This window comes from Equus asinus, chromosome 5 (genome assembly GCF_041296235.1).
Source record: "Equus asinus isolate D_3611 breed Donkey chromosome 5, EquAss-T2T_v2, whole genome shotgun sequence".
NCBI classification, from domain to species: domain Eukaryota; kingdom Metazoa; phylum Chordata; class Mammalia; order Perissodactyla; family Equidae; genus Equus; species Equus asinus.
Window position 1 is genome coordinate 80829180 of NC_091794.1, and position 23332 is coordinate 80852511.

The 23332-nt window shown below is 50.5% G+C and overlaps 1 protein-coding gene across 1 annotated transcript; it reads left to right on the forward strand.

Moving 5' to 3' along the window:
• The first annotated feature begins 853 nt into the window (after nucleotides 1–853).
• CLDN19 (claudin 19) lies at nucleotides 854–7310 on the forward strand. Its single transcript, XM_044770571.2, has 5 exons — nucleotides 854–1361; nucleotides 2563–2727; nucleotides 2827–2911; nucleotides 4709–4861; nucleotides 5631–7310. Exons 1-5 carry the CDS (start codon nucleotides 1139–1141, stop codon nucleotides 5677–5679), a joined length of 675 nt encoding a protein of 224 aa, XP_044626506.2. The 5' UTR covers nucleotides 854–1138; the 3' UTR covers nucleotides 5680–7310.
• Nucleotides 7311–23332: the final 16022 nt, after the last annotated feature.

The following is a 23332-nucleotide window of genomic DNA, read 5'->3' on the forward strand; positions in this document are numbered from 1 at the left end:
CAGAGCCCATGGGGCCAAACTGAACGTGAGGAGATTGCTAATGAGGTCGAGGAGAGTTAAACATTCCCCTGCTCCAGAGGGCTGAGCTGGGATGGGGGTTGGTGCTGGAAGGGCAGCCTGAACCCCAGGAATGCACAGAAGCCGCAGCTCCCCCGCCAGGCTGTTCTGGAACTGGGGGCCGGGGCCCGGTGCCTCAGGCCCCAGCAGGAGCTGCTAAACCAGCCAGCAAGGGGATTAACGGGGCTGAGCAGTCTGCCTTCCTTCGGGCTGCTGCCAGAAGGTCGGTGCTGTCTCCCACCTCCCTGCCAGGCTCCTTGCTGGCTGGCCGCCAGCTCTGTCCAGCCTTGATGGGGTCCCTCTTCTGCCCCAATCAGATCTCAAACAGACCCCACTGTGCATATTTCCCTGGTCTGGCTTCCTCTGTTTTTGCTATACACGGCCTCTGGGGTACCCAGGAACCCCTGTCCCCAACAGCCCCTCCCCAGCCCAGTCTCTTTATATCTGGCCTCAGACCCCTAGCCAAAAAGTTCTGCCTGGTGTCCAACTCTAGTATTACCTGCTGCAAACTGGAACTCAATTTCTTTTGCGTCCTACAGTCGGAGGACAGAAAACCCGAAGGGTCATATCAGCCAAGTAAGGGCAAAGTCCATCATCTCAGGCCTGGGGCTTGGGGTAGGAAGCAGGAGAATTTTAGGGCACTTTCATCAGGTTTCTAAAGGGATTTCCCTGGGCCGAAAGGCCCTGAGGGCAGGCAGGGTCACTCCTCCCAGCCCCTCCCTTCTCTATCCCTGGAGCTGAGCAGGCGCAGGGTACCCACCTGGGCCGTGGCCCCGCCCCCCACCCCCAGGGGGCTGGGCATGAGCTTTGCTGGGGACCCTGCCCTGGCTTAGGCAGCCGGCGCTGTGGGCGGGCCCTGGCCTTTCCAGCCCCTGGGCCTCCCCCTGCATTCTAGAGCCGGAGCCGCTGCCTTCGCCGCTGCCGCTGCTGCGCCACCGCCACCTCTCCTTCTCAGCCTCTGACCGCCCACTGCACCCCCACCCCCAGGCCAGCTGCTCCTCTCACCTGGCCATGACCCCAGCCCCCCAGGGCCCCTGACCCAGCCCTGAGCCCTGGGACCCCCGGCCCCCTCCCCTGGGCCATGGCCAACTCGGGCCTCCAGCTCCTGGGCTACTTCCTGGCCCTGGGGGGCTGGGTGGGCATCATCGCCAGCACAGCCCTCCCGCAGTGGAAGCAGTCCTCCTACGCGGGCGACGCCATCATCACGGCCGTGGGCCTCTACGAAGGGCTCTGGATGTCCTGTGCCTCCCAGAGCACCGGTCAGGTGCAGTGCAAGCTCTACGACTCCCTGCTCGCCCTGGAAGGTAGGCCTCGTGCCAGCCGGGCCGGGGGCGGGACGTGGGGGAGGGGGCGGTCCGGAGCCAGCCTTCCTGCGGTCGTCGCCATCTGCCCTGGGCTCCACACGACAGCCCCCTGCCCCCTGTGCACTTTTGAAAATCCAGGCCAGCCTGGTGCCCAGCGGGGGCAAGGGCTCTAGGTCCTGGCAGCCGTGGGTCCAGATCTCAGCTCTGCTGCTGTAACCTTGAAGGAGCCACTACCCCTGTCTGTGTTCTGATGTCCTGGTCTGTAAAGGGGCACGATGACTCTATGGGACTGTGGGAGGCCCAGATGCGTGCCTGGCGCTCAAAAAGGCTCAGGCAAGACCCCTCCCTCTGCTTGCCCCGTACCCTGTATGCCCAGATGCTGTGCGCATGCAGCGACGTGCCCATCCTGCTGCCTAGGCAAGTATGCCCACACTCGGTGCACCTACAAACATGCACACACACTCATGTGCACGCACAAGTGCTCAAGCAGGCAGGCCCCTCTCCCTCTGCTCCTGGGGTGTGGAGTTGAACCTGACAAGTTGGCTGGTAAGCAGGCCCCACTGCAGCTCTCTCCCTGGCTCGGAGCTGACCCACGGGCCTGAGGCGGGCTGCTGCCGCACAGCCCCCACAGCGCCAGTCCAAGCAGGTCATCTGGCCTCTCTCAGGGACTCAGGAACCCACAGAGCATCAGGCATATGGCTGCTGAGGGTGACTCAAAGGGCAGAGGGGAAGGCAACCAGAGTCCAGAATGGCCCATGGGGAGGTGTCCCTGCCCGAGGGCCAACCTGGGCTGAGCTGGGCCTCAGACACTTTCAACTCCTCCTTCTGCTGAATCTGAAAGGCCCCAGGAGGAGCCGCCCCCAGTGCTTGGGAGGCGGGCAGCCCAAAAGGGAGTCCCCCGTCTGTCCTTGTTCTCCGCCCCCCAACCTTCCCAGGCCAGAAAGCAGCAGATGAGAGAACTCAAACTACCCATCACCGTCACCGCACACCACCCGCAAGAGCCAGCAAGGGGGAGTGAACAGTGGGGTTAAGCGAGAAGCTCAGCCCACACCCTGTCCTCACACCTTGTTGTCACTTGTGTCCTCACTATCCCCTCACATCTGCAGCCCAGGAGGAGCCTCCAGCTCCAGCCCCTCCCATCTGGGCTCCTCCCACCACCCACTTCTCCCACCACTGGCTCAGTCCCCCCCACCTCGCCCAGGTCACATCCAGTCAGCGCGAGCCCTGATGGTGGTGGCCGTGCTCCTGGGCTTCGTCGGCATGGTCCTTAGCGTCATTGGCATGAAGTGCACCCGGGTCGGAGACAGCAACCCCATCGCCAAGGGCCGCATCGCCATCTCCGGGGGAGCCCTCTTCCTCCTGGCAGGTGAGTGCCCCTGGCTCCTTCTCCACCATCTTGGCCATGGCAGGTGGCCCCACCCTGAGTGGCCAGAGCAGGGCTGAGCATCCTCTCCTTGGTCCTTAGGCCTCTGCACTTTAACGGCCGTCTCGTGGTATGCCACCCTGGTGACCCAGGAGTTCTTCAACCCAAGCACACCTGTCAATGCCAGGTGAGTGCCAGGGCATGGCTTGCGAGGGGACGGGCAGGGCCTCCCAATCCACCTCCTCTGGGGCCACTGGCCTTTGTCCAGAGGGGCAGTTGGAGGGTGAAATAAGGGACAGGGCCCGAGTGCTGTCACGGAGCGGCCCTCTGGAGGGGGAGCCAGGCAAGGTGTGGCCAGGCCCTCCAAAGGGGCAGGAGGCCTGTGGAGGACACCCCAGGAGCAGCAGGCACCCGCAGAGAGCTAAGCACCCTGGCTCTGGGTTTAAGTCCCGGCTCTGCCAGTGCTGGCTGAGTGATGGGCAAGTTCCTCCATCTTTCTGCACCTGGGTTCCCCCCCGTAACACGGAGTCAGGACCCGAGGAACCAGCTCACGTGTGATCCTGACGGTTCAGTGGGATGGTGCAGCTCAGGGATTTGGCACGGTGCCTGTGCCCTGGAGAGCGCTCAGCAAACCCGAGCTGTTATCCTGCAGGAGGAGCAGTTACTTTGGGTGGGGCATTGGGGGGATGAGGATGGAGAAGTGATAACAGCAGATCAGATGGTGGCGGGCCTTGTGGCACAAGAAGGTTTTGTTCCCTATCCTGGGGGGGAAGGCAGCAGACAATCCCTCCGCTGTGATGTGCAGAGTGGCGGGGAGGGGGCAGGATCAGTAAGGCGCTGTTGCAGAGGTCTGAGCAGAGGGCCTGGGGCAGGGGGACCAGCCGTGGAGAGTAGCTTCAGAGAGATTGAAGAGCTCGAATGGTCAGGACTTGTAAGGCCGAGGGTGTGGGGGTTGAATAGGGGGCTCTCTGGAACTCCTGAGCCCATCCTGGCTCCTCCCTCCCCTCTCAGCTCTGCCCAGAGCAGAGAATGGGACAGTCTCAAGCCCAGACATCCCGACAGACCTTGAGACCTGGGGTGGAGAGAGGATGAGAAAAGATGCCTGGGCTGTCACAGTTGGGAGGGCTCCCTGGAGGAGGCAGAGGTGTGGAGTGGGGAGGAAAAGGAGACCTCAGGCATGAGGCTCGTTCCCTGGAGCTGGCAGCTCTAGCTATGCAGACCTGCCAAGCGAGAGGTGGCTCAGCACAGAGATGGCAGGCCGGCACACGTCCCTTCTGGGCTCCCCAAAGCTGCCTGGGTTGCAGGCCCTGTGCTGGCGCCTGGGGACATGGATGAATCTGGTGCTGTCTGCCCTCAGGCGCTCCCCAGGGAGCCGAACAAGTAAGGGACTGAAGGGCCACCCAGTAAGTGAGAGCAAGGCGGGCCACACAGAGGGCACAGGGAAAGCCCCCACGAGGAGGTGGCATCTGATCTGGGCCCTGAAGGCAACGGAGCACAGGAAGCGCAGAAGGGGGCATTTCCAGGAGGGCATGCCTCATGCAAAGGCACAGAGGTGGGGAGGCCCGGGGCACTGCAAAAGGTGCTGGGCTGCCCAGTGGGGCCTGTAAGTGGAGAGCCCAGGGAGGCAGCCAGAGCCCCGGCTGGGAGTTCTGTGGGCCAGACGGTGACTGAGAGAAAGAGATGGCGGGACTGCCCTGCTCCTCCTCCACAAGACCTGGTGGATACTCCCTCTACTGGCAGGAACAGGCCCACCTTGGGCCTGGGTCACCCTGCGTGGTGTTGATACACTGGGGTGGGGGCAGGAGGAAGGATGGGCATTCACCCCAACTTATCCGGAGAGACTGAGGAGGCTGGGGAGGCCCCCATCCTAGCACCCCACCCCCTGCCCGTCCCCTGCCGGGCCGAGGCTCTGGAGCCCCTGGGGAGGGCTGAAGCGCGGCCTGGTGGCAGCCACACCTGATGGCATCCTCCCAACCCCTTGCAGGTATGAGTTTGGCCCAGCCCTGTTTGTGGGCTGGGCCTCTGCCGGCCTGGCCATGCTGGGGGGCTCCTTCCTCTGCTGCACGTGCCCGGAGCCCGAGAGATCCAACAACAGCCCGCAGCCCTACCGGCCCGGCCCCTCAGCTGCGGCCCGAGAGTACGTCTGAGCCCCTGCCCGTGCCCAGCGGCCTCCCGCCCAGCACTCCACCAGCCCTGCAGAACTCTGGGCAGGGCCAGTAGGGCACAGAGTGTCTCCCAAGCTCCGTCTAGGGCTCTGAGCACCTTGTCCCCAACACAGGCACCCAACCTGCACTCTGAGACCCAGACCCAGACACTCAGAGAGAGGCCGGATGCAGCATCCCGCCCACAGGGGCAGGACAACTCCAGGTACAGGCGCGGGCCTGTCCACACACCAGCCCGGGTGCCGGCCCTCTCCCCAGCCGCCTAGTCACTCACCAGGGGGTTCCAGGAGTGTCTACTCTGTGCTGGGCCCTGGGGACGCAGCAGGAAAGATGGACTGTGGTGCCCAGTGCCCTGGGGAGGCCAGAGCCCTCCATCCCCCACCCCACCCCGGGCCCACGGGCTCCCACAGCAACCCCATAAAGGAGGCAGTGCCAGGATGAGGAATGTCCCTATGTTATAGAAAGGAAACAGGTTCAGAGAGACCAAGAGGCTTGGCCCCGTTTTCTCTGAGTCCAGCTCTCGGGCTCTTCCAGTATGCCTAGTGCTGTGTGGACACCCACACAGATGGCTGGGCCAGACCATGTCACCCCTGCCCCCGGGAACAGGCCCCAGGCAGGGCTGCTGTGAGGGCCCAGGTCTGACCATGCTGGCCAGTCCCTGTGTCTGGGCCTGAACCCCACAGCCCTTGCCTCCCCACACTGTGGCTCCCTCAACTAACCAGCTCTCTCTCTTTTGACTTTCAGACCAGTTGTTAAATTGTCCGCCTCCGTCAAGGGCCCCCTGGGTGTGTAATGTCCAGGTCCCCAGCCTGGCTCTGTCCCCCTGCTCACCTAGACTATGTGTTTGGTATTTTTTCAAAAGAGAAGTGAACATCCAGCCCCAAGTGTGGTGTCATTTGGTCTGTCCCCAGCATGGCTAGGTTGGGGGCTGGCTCAGAGAGGTCAGCACTGGTCCCTGGGGTCCTTGGGCATAAAGCTTGGGTGACAGAGGTCCAGGGTGGGATACACAGAATACCCAAGGCTGATCAGGAAAGAATTCAGGGCCCCTGCCCCCTGCCCAGCCTGGCTTTGGGCCTGACACCAGGCTCTCCTTGAAGGGAGACCCCACCTGAGGACTGGCCCTGTCTGAACAGAGACACAGCCCGCCCCTGTTACTCTGCCTCCCTGGGAGGCCCTGCAGCCAGGTGCTGGGGATCAGAGCCAGCGTGAGGGGACACTGGAGGAGCTCGCCAAGTGGAGAGACACCAGGGGAAGGACGTTAGGGCCTTTCAGGCTTTGGGATTATCCTGAGCAAGGTTGGAAGCCCCCAGCTCTGCTCCCACAGCAATGCTGCCCCTTTCTCCCACCCCTCTTCTTGCTGTCCAGTCTGCTGAGGTCCTGCTGCATCCCTGCCCTGGAACCAAAGGAGGGAGGGGGCGGCCTGAGGCTGCCTGAGACTGTTGCTGGAGCTCCATCCTCACCCAGAGGTGCAGTCAGAGCTGCAAGGGCTTTTGGTCCTGAAGTATGGGTACCACCCCCTTAGTTTAGAAGCTGGAGATGCCCTCAGAGGAATGTAGGGAACTTAACCGGATCAGCCCTGCCCCTCATGCTCAGGCCTCTCCCACCCCACCTCTCCTCCCTGGACCCTGAGTCTCTCTCTGGCCACTGCCCCCTCTTGCTTCCATCTGGAAAGAGCTATTTATAACCACCCCTTGACTTCCCCATGGCCGCCTCAGCCAGCTCTGTTCTGGCTTCCTCCACCACCTGTCTCGTGATCACATCTCCCACCAAGTCACCAAATCCCAAGGACACAGCTCAACCTTCTCCCTGGAGCTCGACTCTGAGAGGTGAAGTAAGGCAAGATGACTGTCGCCCATGCTCCGACCAAGGTTGGGGACGGGAGGAGAGAAGCGATCAGTGGAGCTGCTGTGGGATTGTCCGCACAGTGACCTGGGCCTGCCAGCTGCAGCGCGTCCACGGGGGCGCCTCAGGAGCAGCCATTTCATGCAGCCCATCCAGCCTCTGGCCAGAGGAGGTGGGCACCTGACCCTAAATGGGTTCACCAGAGTCCTGCCCCTCAAATGATGAATGAGAACTACAAAAGAGTCGCTTGGGGTGCCCGAGCTATAACGCAGCGGTTCTCAGCCCTGGGTGGGTGTCTGAGTCACTTGGAGAGCTGAGGCCCAGCCTCCCTCCCTGGACATCCCAGCTTAATTGGCCTGGGGTGGACCTGGGTATCTGGGTCCAGGCAGCCCCCAAGGGCAGCGAGGTGTGGTCAGCACTGAGGGCACTTCTGTGGGGCCTAAAGCTCAGGGCTGTGAGGGTCTCAGGGGAGAAAGGCGTCTCCAAGAAGAGGCGAGGAGAGGAAAGGCCTGTCTCCTTGTGCCCTTCCTGAGACCAGGCTGTTCTGAGAGATTCCCACATCCTCCCAATAAACAGATCCCATGCCGCTGAAGCAATTCTGAGTTTGATTTCTGTCGCACGCAGCCAAAAGAGCCATGACTGACACTGAATTTGGAACCTGGGAACTGAGTGAGGGTTCCTGGCACAGGTGCCGCTGAGCAGGGTGGGATGTGGGGCCCAGAGGCTCCCTGTCCCAGGCTGGGGACTTGGCAATGCTCTCTCTGGTCATGAGGCAGTTGGCCTGGAAACCGTGTGTTGTCTCTTGAGGCTCAGGGTCCTCCATAGGCTTGGGTCTTGATGGGAAGATGTTGGTGCCGGTGGCTTCTTGGTTTCAGGGACAGGCTGCGGGAGAGGCGAGCTCCACGCCAGCGGGCGGGCCTGACGGCAGGGCGGGAACAAGCTTCAGTCTGATCCTTGTGAAGGGAAGCAGGGATGGCTGGGGAGTCGAGAGGGCAGTCAGATAAGCACATACAACCTGATGAAGACACTGGTAAACGACGCAGCGGGATCCTGGCAATGGGAAGGAGATGTCTGGGAGAAGTTAGAGGAGTTTGTGAAGCCTAGTCCCCCAGGCCTCTCCTAAAGCAACCTCTCTCCAGTATCCACGTCAGGTTTGCCTGGACTGCCAGCCGGTGGCAGAGCCGACTTTCCTGGCCTCCTGACTGGGCTCCTGTTTACTGTCCCAGCCCCAAGGCTAAAGGATTGGGAGGAGACCCAGGAAGTGGGGCTCACACTCAAAGGGCATGATCCTAAAGCTTTTGCTATTATTAGCAGAGCTCTCAGACTGAAATTGGCAGGGCATGGAACACGGTTTTAGGAGGAATATCCCTGTGTGCTCAACCCCTAAAGAAAGCCGCAGACCCAGGGAACATGGCCAGAGAAGGTGTTCAGCGAAAGGGAGGGACCCGGGCACTGGCGTAGCTGACCAGGACTCACCTGCTGCCTGGGAAGACGCTGGAAAACCACGCGTCTGAGAACAGGGATATGGATGCATGTCAGACGATGGCAATGAGTTAGTGTTAATTTTGTGTTGTATGCATTGCTAATTGCATGTGGTAATGACACTGGTCTTTTCTTTTTTTAATCCTCGTCTGGTAGAGGAGCACAGTGAAATGATATAATGGCTGGATTTGCTTTAAAATACTCTAGCAACACAGAGGTCAAGGGCAGAGGAAGTTATAAGACTGATAAATGCCAGTGGTACTTCGGGGTCACTCTACTCTGTTTGTGTGTATGTTTGCAAATGAAAAAAAAAGGGCTAAAAATCCATCTAAGCTTTGACGGTTGTATCATTTAATATACCCCCGCCGACCACAGGAGTGAGGGTGATGAACATTCGAGAGACTCTTGCTGCTCCAAGCACCATCCTCCTACGGCGGCATCCCATCACTGGAAACTTGTTAGAAACAGAGTCTCAGGCCCCCAGGCCGAGTGACACGAGGAGGTGTTTCCCCGGGCAATTGGCGCGCAGACTGAGGGTGGAGGCGCGCTGGTGTCGGCTGGTGGAGGCCGTGTGGTGCTTCTCCTCTTCTAGATGAGAATTTCACTTACCTCGGTGTCCTCCATCATTTGAATATTAGGTATTTTGAGAGTGGGTCAATTTATGATTTCGTCCAGAGCTGGCAAGTCTACGGGGAGGCACAGGCAAACCTGATCGAGGCGAAACTGGAAATGAAAAACGGACAACACCCAAAGCTGTGCTTCCCAACTTTCTCTCCTCAGAGAGCACAGAAAAAGAGTATTTGATTCAGTTTATGAGAATACTGCAGGCAGTTTTATTCTGGACAACCCTCCTGTTGAAAACACTGACGGTGTTAGGAAAAGTGTAAAACACTCTTCAAAGCATTGCGGCGCTGACGCTGTGCTGTGGAATCACCACGTCAGACCTGAGAAGCTGGCCTTCCCCCTCTGGGCTGCACAGTGGCCCACGAGGTCACCACGAAGCTGAGGAGGCCTTGGCTGGCAGGGTTGAGGACTGGTTCCATAGAAGGAGATTGAACAAATAAGTGAATATACCAGAGATAATGGGAGTCAGGCTTCTCACTGCCAGAGAACAGATTGACAAAGATGGACAGGGGAAAGATTAGGACAAATCCTGTGGTGTTGGATTGGAGTTGGTGGTATCTGGATGAACACATGGCTTTTAATATATGTAGATAAATATTGAAATAGATGTGTGTGTGTACGTGTGATATATACATACGTATATCTATGAGCTCTATGTCCTAGAGAGGCCTTGAAGCAATGACACCCGAGTAGCAAGTCCTTATCTTGATTTCTGAATACCATTTTCCACTAGAAGCTACCAGGGCTCCATGGAGAAATGGCTGATTTGATGGCTGGGGTAAGGAAAGTACAAAATAAGCTCGGAGCACCTTCATGTTCCAGAAAGTAAGAAAGTGCTCAAGGAATGATGGAGACATGTCTAAAGGATACAGAAGCCAGAATAAAGGGGTGCCCACTGGCATTATCTGGGACAATTTTGGCATCAAAATAAATAATGATAGTAATGGATTTTAACTCAGTGAATAAAAATAAGAATCCATTAGTCCATACCGATATGAATAATCAAATAAATGAGCAGGGAAGAAGAAAAAGCTCTACTTTACAGTAAAATGCCAGCTAATATGAATAATTTATTAACTGATAAGCACAAAACACTTAAATTTACAGTGGTGAAACATAGCACCCGTATCTTAATCAAGTGATAAGAGTGAACACCTCCAGTAAAGGGACAAGTCAGAATTGTGCATCCCTTGATATCATGCCCTGAGAAGAACACAGCATCGTTTATATGATATTCTTGCTGAAGGTGCAGAAATTGAATCACTGATGACGATAGAAAAATCCAAATTGAGGTTATTCTACAAAATAACTGCCTGTACTCTTCAAAAGCATCCAAGTTATGAAAGTCGAGCAAAGACTGAGGAGCTGTCCCAGATTGAGGAGGTTGAAGAGATATTATAACTAAACGCAACGATCGATCCTGGATTGTATTCTGGTCCTATAAATGACATTCTTGGGACAACTAGTGAAATTTGAACAGTGTTTGTGGTTGAGATGACAGTACTATATCAGGGTTAATTTCCTGAGCTTGATAGTTTCAGATAGTGGTTTTATGGGTTTGTGGGACAGTGTCCTTGCATTTTAGGAAATACACACTGGGGGCCGGCCCCATGGCTGAGTGGTTAAGTTCACGTGTTCTTCTTCGGTGGCCTGGGGTTTCACTGGTTCTGATCCTGGGCGCGGACATGGCACTGCTCATCAGGCAACATTGAGGCGGCGTCCCACATGCCACAACTAGAAGGACCCACAAACTAAAATATACAACTACGTGCCAGGGGGATTTGGGGAGAAAAAGCAGAAAAAAAAAATACACACTGAAGTACTAAAAGGATGATGAGCCATCAGAAAAAAATACACACAGATACACACGAAGAAAGAGTTACAAGGCAAATATTTGTAGTAGAATATCAGTTGGGCAATCTAAGGGAAAGGCATGCAGGAGTTCTCGGAACTGTTCTTGCAACTTTTCTCTAAAGTTTGAAATTATTTCAAGATTGAAAGGTCTAAGGGAAAGTTGGAATACTGAGAAGCTGCTCTTCCCAGAGGGCACTTAAAAGTCCAGCAAACGTTGACACCTCCCAAGATGGCAGTGGAAAGGAAAGCTTTGGGCTCGCCCATGGTGAAAACAAAAAATCTTTATTTCACCCTTTTTTTTTTTTGGTGAGGAAGATTCGCCCTGAGCTAACATCTGTTGCTAATCTTCTTCCATTTTGTATGTGAGCCGCTGCCACAGCATGGCCACCAACAAGTGGTGTATGTCTGTGCCTGGGAACCGAACCCGGGCTGCTGAAGCGGAACGTGCCAACCTTAACCACTAGGCCACAGGGCTGGACCCCACCTTCATTTTTGAAAGGTGTTTTCGCTGAGTGTAGAATTCTGGGTTAACTCCTCACTCCTTTAGTATTTATAGGTGTCATCCTAGTGTCTTCTACCTTATATAGTTTTTAAAGGAAAAGTCTGCTATAATTCTTATTTTTGTTCCTCTGTTTTTCTTTCTGGCTGCTTTCCAGATTTTCTGCATCTTTGGTTTTCAGAAGTTTGACTATGAAGTGCCTGGGCATGTTTTTTCTTTTCTTTTCTTTTCTTTTCTTTTCTTTTCTTTTCTTTTTTGCTTTTTCTCCCCAAATCCCCCCAGTACATAGTTGTATATTTCAGTTGTGGGTCCTTCTAATTGTGGCATGTGGGACGCCACCTCAGCATGGCCTGATGAGCGGTGCTGTGTCCGTGCACAGGATCCGAACCAGCAATATCCTAGGCCACGGAAGCAGAGCGCATGAACTTAACCACTCGGCCATGGGGCTGGCCCCAGGGTATGTTTTTCCTTCGTGTTCATTCTGCTTGAGGTTTTCTGGATCTGCAATTTGTTATCTTTCATTGATTTTGGAAAATTTTCAGCCATTACTTTTTCAAATATTTTTTCTGCCTCATTTTCCCTGTCTTCCTCTGCTATGTCAATGGCGTGCTTGATATTGTATCACAGCTCTTAAATATTCTGTTTTATTTTCTCCCATGTCTTTCTCTGTGTTTCAGATTGGATAATTTCTACTGACCTATTATCTGGTTCATGAATTCTTTTTTTTTTTTTTTTAAGATTTTATTTTTCCTTTTTCTCCCCAAAGCCCCTCGGCACCTGGTTGTGTAGTTTTAGTTGTGGGTCCTTCTAGTTGTGGCATTTGGGATGCCGCCTCAGCATGGCTTGATGAGTGGTGCCATGTCTGTGCCCAGGATCTGAACCGGTGAAACCATGGGCCACCAAAGGGAGTACGTGAACTTAACCCCTTGGCCACGGGGATGGGCCCCCATGAATTCTTTCCTCTGCTCTGTCGTCATTTGGGAGGCACATCTAGGCAATTCCTCGTTGCTGATGATGGCAGGCTGCTGCCGCCTTCTGCTTAGTTTGAGACCTGGAATCCAAAGTTCTTAGGGTTCCTGAGTCTCAACTTCAACACTCCCTGCAGGCGTGCCCCCCAGAGGGACTCTCTCGCCATGCTCTTGCCCCTCCCCAGCAGTAGCTCGCCTTGTTTATTTTAGGATGCAAGGCTCATGTTGGCAGCAGGGGAGTTTTCTTGGTTGCCCTGCTCCCTCCTTAGTCTAGGCAGATCCTGTGCGCCTCAGCCTGAGGGGCCGGGCTTTCTCCTCCCCACACAGCATCTGAGCTCTGCGTTGTCATGGGAAGGGTCTCAGATGGGAGTAAGTTTCCTACCCTCCCACCAGGCAGCCGACTTTAGTTTTGTTTCAGTGCAGGATCCTAGTCCTGAGTGGGTTTCCTACTTTCCCTAAAGACAGGCAGCTTTTGCTTCCACCCCATCTCAGAGGTAGGCAACGTTTGTTTGGGACTTAACTCTTTCTTTCCTTTTCATTCCTTTTGTATCTCCTAAGGTTCCAAATGGGATCATTTCCTTCTGCTTGTGAGTGCAAGTCTGCTTGTGCATGCTCTCCATTCTTGTCTCACAATGTCTTTTTTCACCTTCGTATCCTACTGTGTATAGAATCCTACGTTGGCATTTATTTTCTTTCAGATCACTGCAGACAGCATTCCACTGTTTTCTGCTACCCATTGTTTCTGTTGAGAAATCAAACAGTAGCTTAAATGTCACTCCTTTGAAAGTAATCTTTTTTTTTTCTGGCTCCTTGTAATAGTTCCTCTTTTGTCTTCTTTTAAAATGTGGTACCATTATTGATGTGTTTAGAGTGGATTTCTTTTTATTTAACCTTTTTGCGCTTCTTGACTCTTTCTTTTGGGGTCCCCCCATCATTTCCAAATAAGTCTCAGCCATTATCTCTTCAATTCTCTCATTTTTCCTTTCTTCTGTCGTTCCAATTCTAGTCTGGTTGGTTTTCCTACAATATTTTCTCTCTCTTAGCTTTTCTTCTCTATTTTCCAAATTTTTTATTCTTTTTTTCCTTTTGGTCAGGAAGATGGGCCCTGAGCTAACATCTGTTGCCAGTCTTCCTCTTTTTGCTTGAGGAAGAGTGATGCTGAGCTAAACATCTGTGCCCATCTTCCTCTATTTTATGTGGGATGCCACCACAACATGGCTTGATGAGTCTGCACCCAGGATCTGCAAACCCTGGGCCACCAAAGCGGAGCATGTGAACTTAACCATTATGCCACCAGGCCGGCCCCTCTTCTTTATTTATTTATTTTTGGTGAGGAAGATTGCCCCTGAGCTAACATCTGTGGGACGCCACCTAAGCATGGCTTGATGAGTGTGGTGTGTAGGTCCCCACCTGGGATCCAAACCAGCAAATTCCAGGCTGCCAAAGCAGAGCACAAATTCAACCACTGCGCCACTGGGCTGGCCCCCATATTTTTCATTCTCTCTACTTCATTACAAATGGTTTCCTTTCAACTATCTCTCAGTTAACTAATCTTTTTCCCCCAAGGCCCCAGTACATAGTTGTATATCCCAGATGTAAGTCATTCTATTTCTCCTATGTGGGATGCTGCCACAGCATGGCTTGATGAGCAGTGTGTGGGTCCACACCTAGGATCCGAATCAGCAAATTACAGGCTGCCAAAGCGGAGCATGCAAACTTAACCACTCTGCCATGGGGGCCAGCCCCTTAGTTAACTGCCATAATAAAATATCACAGATCGGCTGGCTTAAACAACAGAAATGTATTTCCTCACAGTCCTGGAGGCTGGAAGTCCAAGATCTAGGTGCCTGCAGAGTTGGTTTCATTCTGAAGCCTCTCTCCTTAGACTGTAGAAGGCTGTCTTCTTTTGGTGTCTCTACATGATCCTTCCTCATGTGTGTGTCCATGTCCTAATCTCCTCTTCTTATAAGGACCAGTCATATTGGATTACGGCCCATGTCAATAACCTCATTTAACCTTACTTACCTCTTTAAAGACTCTGTGTCTAAATACAGTCACAATCTGAGGTATTGGGGGTTAGAACTTCAATATATGAATTTGGTGGGAGAGGGACACAATTCAGCCTATAACACTTTCTAAAATTGTCAAGTTTCTCCCTTTATCTCCACGAACATAGTAAACATAGTTGCTTTACACTCTGTGTCTGCTGTTTTCGGTGTCTGGGGTTCCCATTGGTCTTTTTCTATTGTCTCATTTTTGTGGTCCTCATTCATGGTGTCTTGTCTCTTTGTAGGCCTAGTTATCTTTGAATACATGCTTGATTTGGCATTTGTAGGATATTTGTAGAAACAATCTAAAGCCTAGGATTATATTATTTTCCTCAGATAATATTTTATTTGCTTTAGCTTGGTGCCTGGGGGCACTAGCAATTCTGGATCACCTTCATCCAAGTTCAGGGCTTGAGATTTCTGGGTCCTCATATGACTCCACGTCAGGTTGCAATCCACGTGAGGGTTGGTTTAGTTAACTACTATGGTACAACTATTCAAAGTTCCCAACTCAAAGCACAGGGTAGTTCACAAGGATTCCCACACCTGGTGGGGCTGGACTCAAAATTTTTCCCTCTAGCACTGTATGCCTGCCCCTTCCAGATCAGCAAACACACTTCCAGATCCGCCCCCAGACTCTCAGCTGCCTGTTCCCGATGAACAGATGTATCCAGGGGAAAAGTAGCCTAGAGCATCAGATTCACTTTTCTACATTAGCATCCTCTCCTGGACCTAGTGTGGAAACCTCTCAGTAGTTTGTTGCTTTTAGAAAGATTTTAAAAAATGTCTTCTCTATTGTTCTTAACTGTCTTCAGCAGAAGAGTTGGTCTGACATTACCAGAAGTGGATGTCAAGAAGCATCTCTTCAAAATGCCATCATCTAATTCTAGAGTACATTTTAAAATTATTACTGAAGTAGAGCATTTTTGTTTCTTACTTCCTCTTCTGTGAAAGTGATTGTTAATGACAATCCAAATCAACAAAATTATTAGATATCAAAATACTTACCACAGAGTTGGCTTAAAATTGTATCACCTCATTTTCAAAAATTTTATTAGTTTTTAACTTAAATATGCATTCCAAAAATTATATAATGAGCACATGACTCTTGCCTTATGTCATTTTTACAGAAATGGGAAAGAAAGATAACATACAAATAATAAAGCCTCATAAAATGGCCTTTAAATATTGGTTGTTTCCACTAGTTTTTCTTCCTTGGTTAGGTCATTTAACTTCTCTTTCTACAAAATCTGACAATGACTGCAAGACCCAAAAATCTGTTTTCTGTTTCCAGCCTACTCTTCCCTACATCTTTCCCATCATTTGTTTCAACTTTTTTATTGCAGCAAATACACATAACATTTACCATCATAACCATTTTAAAGTGTACAGTTCAGTGGTGTTAAGTACGTTCATAGGCACAACCATCAGCATTATCCATCTACAGAACTCTTTCCATCTTGCAAAACTGAAACTCTATACCCACTAAACATTAACTCCCTATTACCACCATTCTCTTTTCTGTCTCTATGATTTTGCCTAATCTAAGTACCTCATATAAGTGGAATCATAAAGAATTTATCTTTTGTGATTTTTCACATATAGGATTCTTGGTTGACAGTTTTTTCTTTTAACACTTTAAATACACCAGCCCATTGCCTTCTGGCTTCCAAAGTTTCTGATGAGAAATCTTCTGGTAATCTTATTGAGGATCTTTTGTATGTGATGAATTGCTTCTTTCTTGCTGATTTCAAGATTCTCTGTGTTTGGCTTTCGACAGTTTGAGTATAATGTGTCTTGGTCTGGGTCTTTTTTAGTTCATCCTACTTGGAGTTTGTTGAGCTTCTTGTATGGTTATGTCTTCCATCAAGTTTTCAGCCATCACATTATTTCTTCAAATATTCTCTCTGCCCCCTTCTCTCTCTCTTCTCCTTCTGGCACTCCCACAATGCGTGTGTTGGTCTGCTTGCTGGTGTCCCACATAGCCCTTAGGCTCTGTTCACTTTTCTTCAATCCTTTTTCTTTCTTCAGACTCAACAATTTCAATAGTCTTATCTTCAAGTTCACAGATTATTTCTTCTGCCTTTGAATCCTTCTAGTGAACTTTACATTTCAACTATTATACTTTTCAACTGTAGAATTTCCTTTTGGTTTCTTTTTAGGTTTTCTCTCTTTATTGATATTTCCATTTTGTTCATAGATCATTTTCTTGACTTTCTCCACATCTTCCTTTAGTTCTATGAGCATCTTGAAGGCAGTTGTTTTAAAATTTTTGTCTAGTAGAAGAACCATCAGGTCTTTCTCAGGGACGGTTTCTGTTGGTTTCTTTTCTTTCCTTTGAATGGGCCATATTTCCCTTTTTCTTTATATGCTTTGTGATTTTTTTTTGCTGTGGTTAAAAACTGGACATTTCAATCTAGTAATATGGTAACTCTGGAAATCAGATTATCTCTCTTGCCCAAGGTTTGCTGTTGGTTTTTGTTTTTATTGTTCGAGGCTGTCTCTATGCCAAGGGTCAGGCTGAGTTGTAAAATTAAGGTCTTTTCTGAGCCTGTGCCTTCCCTGGGCATGTGGAGTGACTTTCTAATTTCCCTCATATCTGTAGCTCCTTTTGACTGTCCCCTAGTCTTTAATGTCTGGCTCTCAAGAGGGGGCAAAAGACTATAATGAGTGAGAGTGGGGGAGGCACCAGTGCCTTATTTCCCCTGGAAGTCACTTCAGCTGGGGAGGAGGGGCTTGTAACAATGCAGGGTAGGTGCAAGAACGGCTGCTGCCTCTGTCTGTACCTCCTTGATCAGAAGCAGCAATCAACAACCAGAACACAGATCCCTGATATTCAGAAGACAGGGTCCTTGTTGCCCACTCTGGCTCCTGCAAGCCATGTGCAAGCTGCTCCAGGAACATGTGCACAACTGCTTGCCACAGGGCTGAATGAGGGGATAAGTAGCTGTTGCTGAGCTAGGAGCTGAATTCCCAAAATCAACCTCAGTTTACCATATAAGACTTCACTAGATGTTGCAAGCCTTCAACAGACTCCAGAGTTCCAACATAGTTACATCAGATCTATTCTGCCAGTGTACTTGTCTGAGTTGGGGAAGAGATTACTGGTTCTTACTACTCAGCTATCTTTCCAGAATCCTTCCTCACCTCCTTACCTTTTTTTTTTTCAAGATTGGCATCTGAGCTAACAACTGTTGCCAATCTTCCCCCCCCCACCCCCCTGCTTTTTCTCCCCCAATCCTCCCAGTACATAGTTGTATATTTTTAGTTGTGGGTCCTTCTAGTTGTGGCATGTGGGACACCACCTCAACATGGCCTGATGAGTGGTGCCATGTCTGTGCCCACGATCTGAACCAGCGAAACCCCAGGCCGCCAAAGGCGGAGCATGCGAACTTAACCACTCAGCCATGTGGCCAGCCCCCACCTCCTTACTTTTTAATGATGCTTCTTATGTTAGTCTTGGTCCTCCAAACAGTAGACCCCGAATAGGATAAAACGTGTGAGGATTTTATTAGGGGAACATCTGTGAGAGAACGCAGGGAGAGAGCTGGGGGAGCCATGACAGTGCCTGAGTGAAGGAATATCGGGTGGAAGCATCCTAGACTACCAGGCGGTGTAAGGCAAGTTTGGCAAGGCCACCAGGGGAGTCCTTGAGCCAAAGTCAGCTGTCAGTGGGGTCCCATGTCTCCCAGGAACAAACTACTTTAGAATCTCTGCCAAGCTCACTCATTGGCTTGGGGGTACTTGGGAAGCATGACCTCAGGGCAAACATGGTGGTAGATCTCAGAGCAAAGAATCTGGGGTCAGTTATGTTCCCTGTAGTGAGAGGTCTGCAAGTCACATTCTCATGGCCATCACTTTGTTTACCATTTTCACAGCTATTATCTCAGTTGCTCCTGACAATATTCCTGTAATAATAACAGCCAACATTTATTGAGCACTAACAAAATGTCAGGTATTATCGCAGTCTCACTTAATCCTCACAAGAACTTCAGGAAGTAGGTACTATGAGCATCTCTATTTTACAGATTTAAATGCTCATTCTGAGGCTCATCCCCTGCGTTTGGATGAGGCAGTCTGATGGCGGGATCCAGGAATCTTGATTTTCTTGTGGATGGTCCGTAGACCTTGGGAAATACTTCAGTGTTCAGTACTGACTCTTATGTGGTGGCTCCACACCGAGGCTCCGGAAGGTGAAGTTTCATTGGCAGGACTGGAATTCACGGTTTCTGACTACAAATCACTTTCCTTCCTGGTGTCTCAAAATGCTTTGTGAAAACTGGATTTTCTGCACAGGGTAAAGTGAGGCATTTGGTTGCACCATAATCATAAAGCTATCTTCTTGGTTGGTTCTTTCTCCCTCCCCTTATAAACATCTCTCTTCATCCTAAAAAACCCTCCTCCCAAGTCAACCTATCTCTAGATTGACCAGAACTCCCACGTTGCCCAGGGCAGTCCTGTCACCCCCTGTAATCGATAACAACACCCCTCTCACTCTCAAGAGCACCGTATCTGGCTAATATATAAATTATACGGTCACATGACTGTATCTCCCTCCCCGAGGCAGCCCTTGCTTCCTTCATTCCACTTTGTTTTTACTGAGCTTTCACTCCGGACTCCTTCGCCCTGTTGTAGATGCTGGGACATAGCAGCTGTGAACAAAACAGACAAAAACCCCTGCTCTTATGGAGCCTACCTTCTAGCAGACATCGAATACATAAGCAAATACAGGTGGGCAGATGATGATACGCACCACGGAGAAAAATCAAGCGGGGTAAGGAGATTGGGAGATCTGGGCATGTGGAAGGCTGCTATTTTATTTTATTTTTTGAGGAAGATTAGCCCTGAGCTAACTACTGCCAATCCTCCTTTTTGCTGAGGAAAACTGGCCTTGAGCTGACATCCATGCCCATCTTCCTCTACATTATATGTGGGACGCCTACCACAGCATGGCTTGTCAAGTGGTGCCATGTCCACACCCAGGATCCGAACCGGCGAACTCTGGGCCGCTGAGCAGCAGAACGTGCACACCTAACCACTGCGCCATGGGGCCGGCCCCAAGGGCTGCTATTTTAGAATGGTCAGGGAAGGAGGTCTTTGACTACCTCGCCGAAGATCTGTAAGAACTGGGAAGACAGCCATTTAGTCATCCAAGGAAACAGTCTTCCTATCAAGAGGCCAAAGCCAGTTAAAGGCCTTGAGGTGGGAGTGTGCCTGGCACGTTTGAGGAAAAGGCGGGCTGTGAGGTTGGAGTGGAGTAAATGAGGGGGAGAGCAGTAGAAAGTGGGAGTGCGACAGGTGGGGCCACATTGTGAAGCCGCCTGTAGGAACACTGGCTTCTGCTCAAAAGTGAAACTGGAAGCCTCTGCAGGGTTTTGAGCAGAGAAGTGACCGAAAGCCTGACAAAGTTTTTAAGACGACACCCTGGCTCCTATGTTGAGAAGCGACTGCAGGGGGGGCTGGGGTGGGAATGAAGTAGCAGACAGCTCACCTAGGCGGCTCACGCCTACAATAACCCAGGTGATGGAGGTGTGGACCCAGAGGGTTGGAGGCCATGAGAACTGGTCACACTCTGGATGTTTCAAAGGCAGAATCAGTGGCATTTGCAGACTCATTGGATGTGGAGTGAAGTGAGAAGTCAGCATTGACTCTGAAGGTTTTGGCTGGGACCTGTAAGGACAGACTGGCTGTTACTGAGATGCAGAGGGTGGGGGAGTTGCAGCCCTAGTCGCCCCTCCACCTGCTGCACCCGGGGGCCCAGCCCCACATTTCCACAGGGAGGCTCCATCACTCTCCCTGTTGCTAAGCCCAATGGACACTTTCTAGCCTTCACCTTCTTGGATCTCTTGACTCTGATGCCGACTGAACCATTACCTTCCTTGTTCTCTAGGATTCTGATGTCCCCTTTTCTGGATTTTCCACATCTTTTCCCGGCCATTACTTTTACTTTTATGTTCTTGGTCTTGTTCCAAGTTTTGAGTTTCCACCCTCTGCTCTCCACATATACTCAAGTGATGTGATTTCATCCATGACCACAACTCTCAATAGCCACATGACGAGTGTCAAAAATTCAGCTTTGGTCTACACTTTACTCCCTAAGCCCCAAATCTGCTTCCTGCAAACTCTCCATGGATGTCCCACAGGCACCTCAAATTCCATACATCTAAAATTGACCATAGCCCTCCCCTTTGTGCATTCTCTATTCCAGTAAATGGTACCATCTGCATCAGCATTCTGCCATCATGCTGGATTCTTCTCTCTTCCTCATCCCTACACTCAGGTAGTCACCTAGATCAGTCAACTCCATTTCTGAAAGCATCTCAAATGTGACCCCCTCTGTCCTACTGCCACATCTATGGTCCAGGTCTCACCATTTATCTGGACTTCTGCAACAATGTCCAAATTGGTCACTTCTTTTGTGATCAAACTTTTCTTTTGCCCCATAGTAATCTTTCCAAAATGAAAATCATTCTATTTTAAAATACTCCAGACTCTCTACCACTAGTTCTTTAGCCCAGACAGAATTAAAGTGGAGGGCTGTACAAGCTAGCTGCCTGAGCCTCTAAGAGCTAAAACATCACTCAGATACGTACATATGGTGCAAGTTAACACTCTGTCCCCTTATCCTGTATCATTTATAGCCTTTATAAACAGGTAGCCAAATTAAAGGGATGCAAGCAGGCTCTCTACCTAGGGCACCACTCAGAGCCAGGAAGCCACAAGCCAGCCTCCAGCCTCACCACCATAGTGTCAGACGAATCCTTCCAGACAACCTTAGGACCGAGCCTATGCTGTCTTATCACTTCTATGTATCAGTCTCTACTAGATGTTCAAGCTTCCCCATCAGCTGTTACTACCTTAATTCCATTTAGCTCTCTCCAACTCCTACTCTGACCCAACACTGCTCCCTCCCAAAACCTCCACCCTGTGCTCTGGAATTCAGTCACCAGCCTCCTCCCTCTCATCTTCTTACTCTACCTCTAACCAGACTCACCCCTAGGACGCTAGTACCCTTGGAGCCTTCAGTTGTGGCTTTTCTTCTCCTGAATGCCAAGTACCATGGTGCCTAGTGGTGAACTAGGTCTCCTGTTACTCCATTGCCACGTCTAAACCATTTTTCCTCCCTTGGAAGCCCTCAAAACCCCCAGCTTCCTTTAAGCCCATGCCTTCAAACTAAATGTCTTACCCAGCAGCATTCCTTGCATTTTTTTTTTTTTTTTTGAGGAAGATTAGCCCTGAGCTAACTGCTGCCAATCCTCCTCTTTTCACTGAGGAAGACTAGCCCTGAGCTTACATCCATGCCCATCTTCCTCTACTTTATATGTGGGATGCCTGCCATAGCATGGCGTGCCAAGCGGTGCCATGTCTGCACCCGGGATCCGAACCGGCAAACCCCGGGCCGCCGAAGTGGAACGTGCACACTTAATCGCTGCATCACCGTGCTGGCCCAACCGTGAAGATTTTTATTTCAGGGTCACCATCATTGTCTTCCCCACACCCACTACTTCTACCATCACTTGTGGTAATTTCAGCACCGATAGAGAAGATCCTTTGAACACTATGGTCTATTTTTTTTTTTTTTTTTACCTCTTTTCTCCAGTATCATCTCTTCCTCCTCCTGCCTTCCACTTACGTGACCATAACCTAAACCTTGTCATTACCAGTAAGCGCACCACATCTCAAGGTTAAGCATGCCAGTCTGGGACCACCACCCCATATTGTTCCAGCTCTCCTAAATTAGTACTTCTACTCCACTGTCAGTTTGGAACACTTGCCAACTCACAGATCAACTCCAGGCACCAGAGAATGCCAAGCTCTTACTGGTTTTGCCTAATCAGGTTCCATATCTGGACCTGGGGACTTTAACTCTACCCTGGTATGCATTCACTTTCAATACCTTTGCTCTTCCTCTGTTGAGGAAAGCTGGCAAAGCCCTGGTGAAACCCAACCCTCCGCTCCTCCTGCTGGCAATTCTATTTCCCTATACATTTGTTTTCCCATTCTCCAAGACAACTGTTTTACATCCTTCCCTCTCTTCAGACCTCCGTCTCCTTCTCCTTTCTCTAAGCTCCACCAAAAAAAGACCTTTTGAATTTTTTACTTAACTTAATTTGAACCAATAGATGAATTGACATGCTCAGACCTCAATATCCATGAGCATGAAAACCTCCAATTTTCCTTAATGTCTTTGAATAGTTTTGCTTCCTCCCAGAGTTTGAAAGTGTTAGTACTTTCCCATACTACTACCACAAAGTAGACATTTTCTACTATTATTATACAGGAATGTTTTAGCCATTTACTAATAAATTACCCATTCTTTAACTGCAAGCTCTTGGGTTTTGTTACCACTATCATTTATGTTTCCTTTCCTTCCCAATCTTTCTCACCGCGCAGCCCAGGTTCTCCTGTGCAGTGTTCAACAGAAACCGTGATAGCAAGCATCCTCACTTTCTTCCTCATTTTAAAGGGAACAGAACACTTCACGTGCCTGATGTGATGGCACCTAATTCACCACCAATCTCCTGTGCTCACTCTGCTCCAGCCACATAGCTCATCTTATAAAAGAATTAGGTATTCATAATTGTTAAGGCTAGAGAACCAGGGTCAAGGCTAAATGTCAAAAACTAAGAGGCAGAGTTGCCGGATGAGAAAACCAAAGCCTTTGCAGCTACAAAGCGCTGCTTCCACCCTCCTCTCTAGCAAACAGTATTGACTTCTCCAGTCTCACCCTGGTGCATCCGACTGGCCAACCAGGTTCTCAACCTGTTTTCTAGTTGCAAGAAAGACTGTGTTCTTTGGATCGTCTTACAGAGACTCGCAGGCTACCTAATTCTTACACACAGTGAAGGAATTCAGAAAGTGCCAGGCAACACAGGGGAAGCACATTGGAAAAAAATGCACAGGTAGTTGTGCCTGCAACATTAGCAAGACTGTATCACAAAACCTGCCTCCTTGCCATGGTTTTCAAAATCACATCTTAACACTATTGGATATTTAGCCAATATTGTTGGCACTTCTATTTCCATGATATATATCTGAATTTGTGCAATTACAAAAATCACTACATTTTACACGCCGCCAGCAGTGTTTAAGTGTTTGTTCCACTGTACTCTTGCTTACACTGAATAT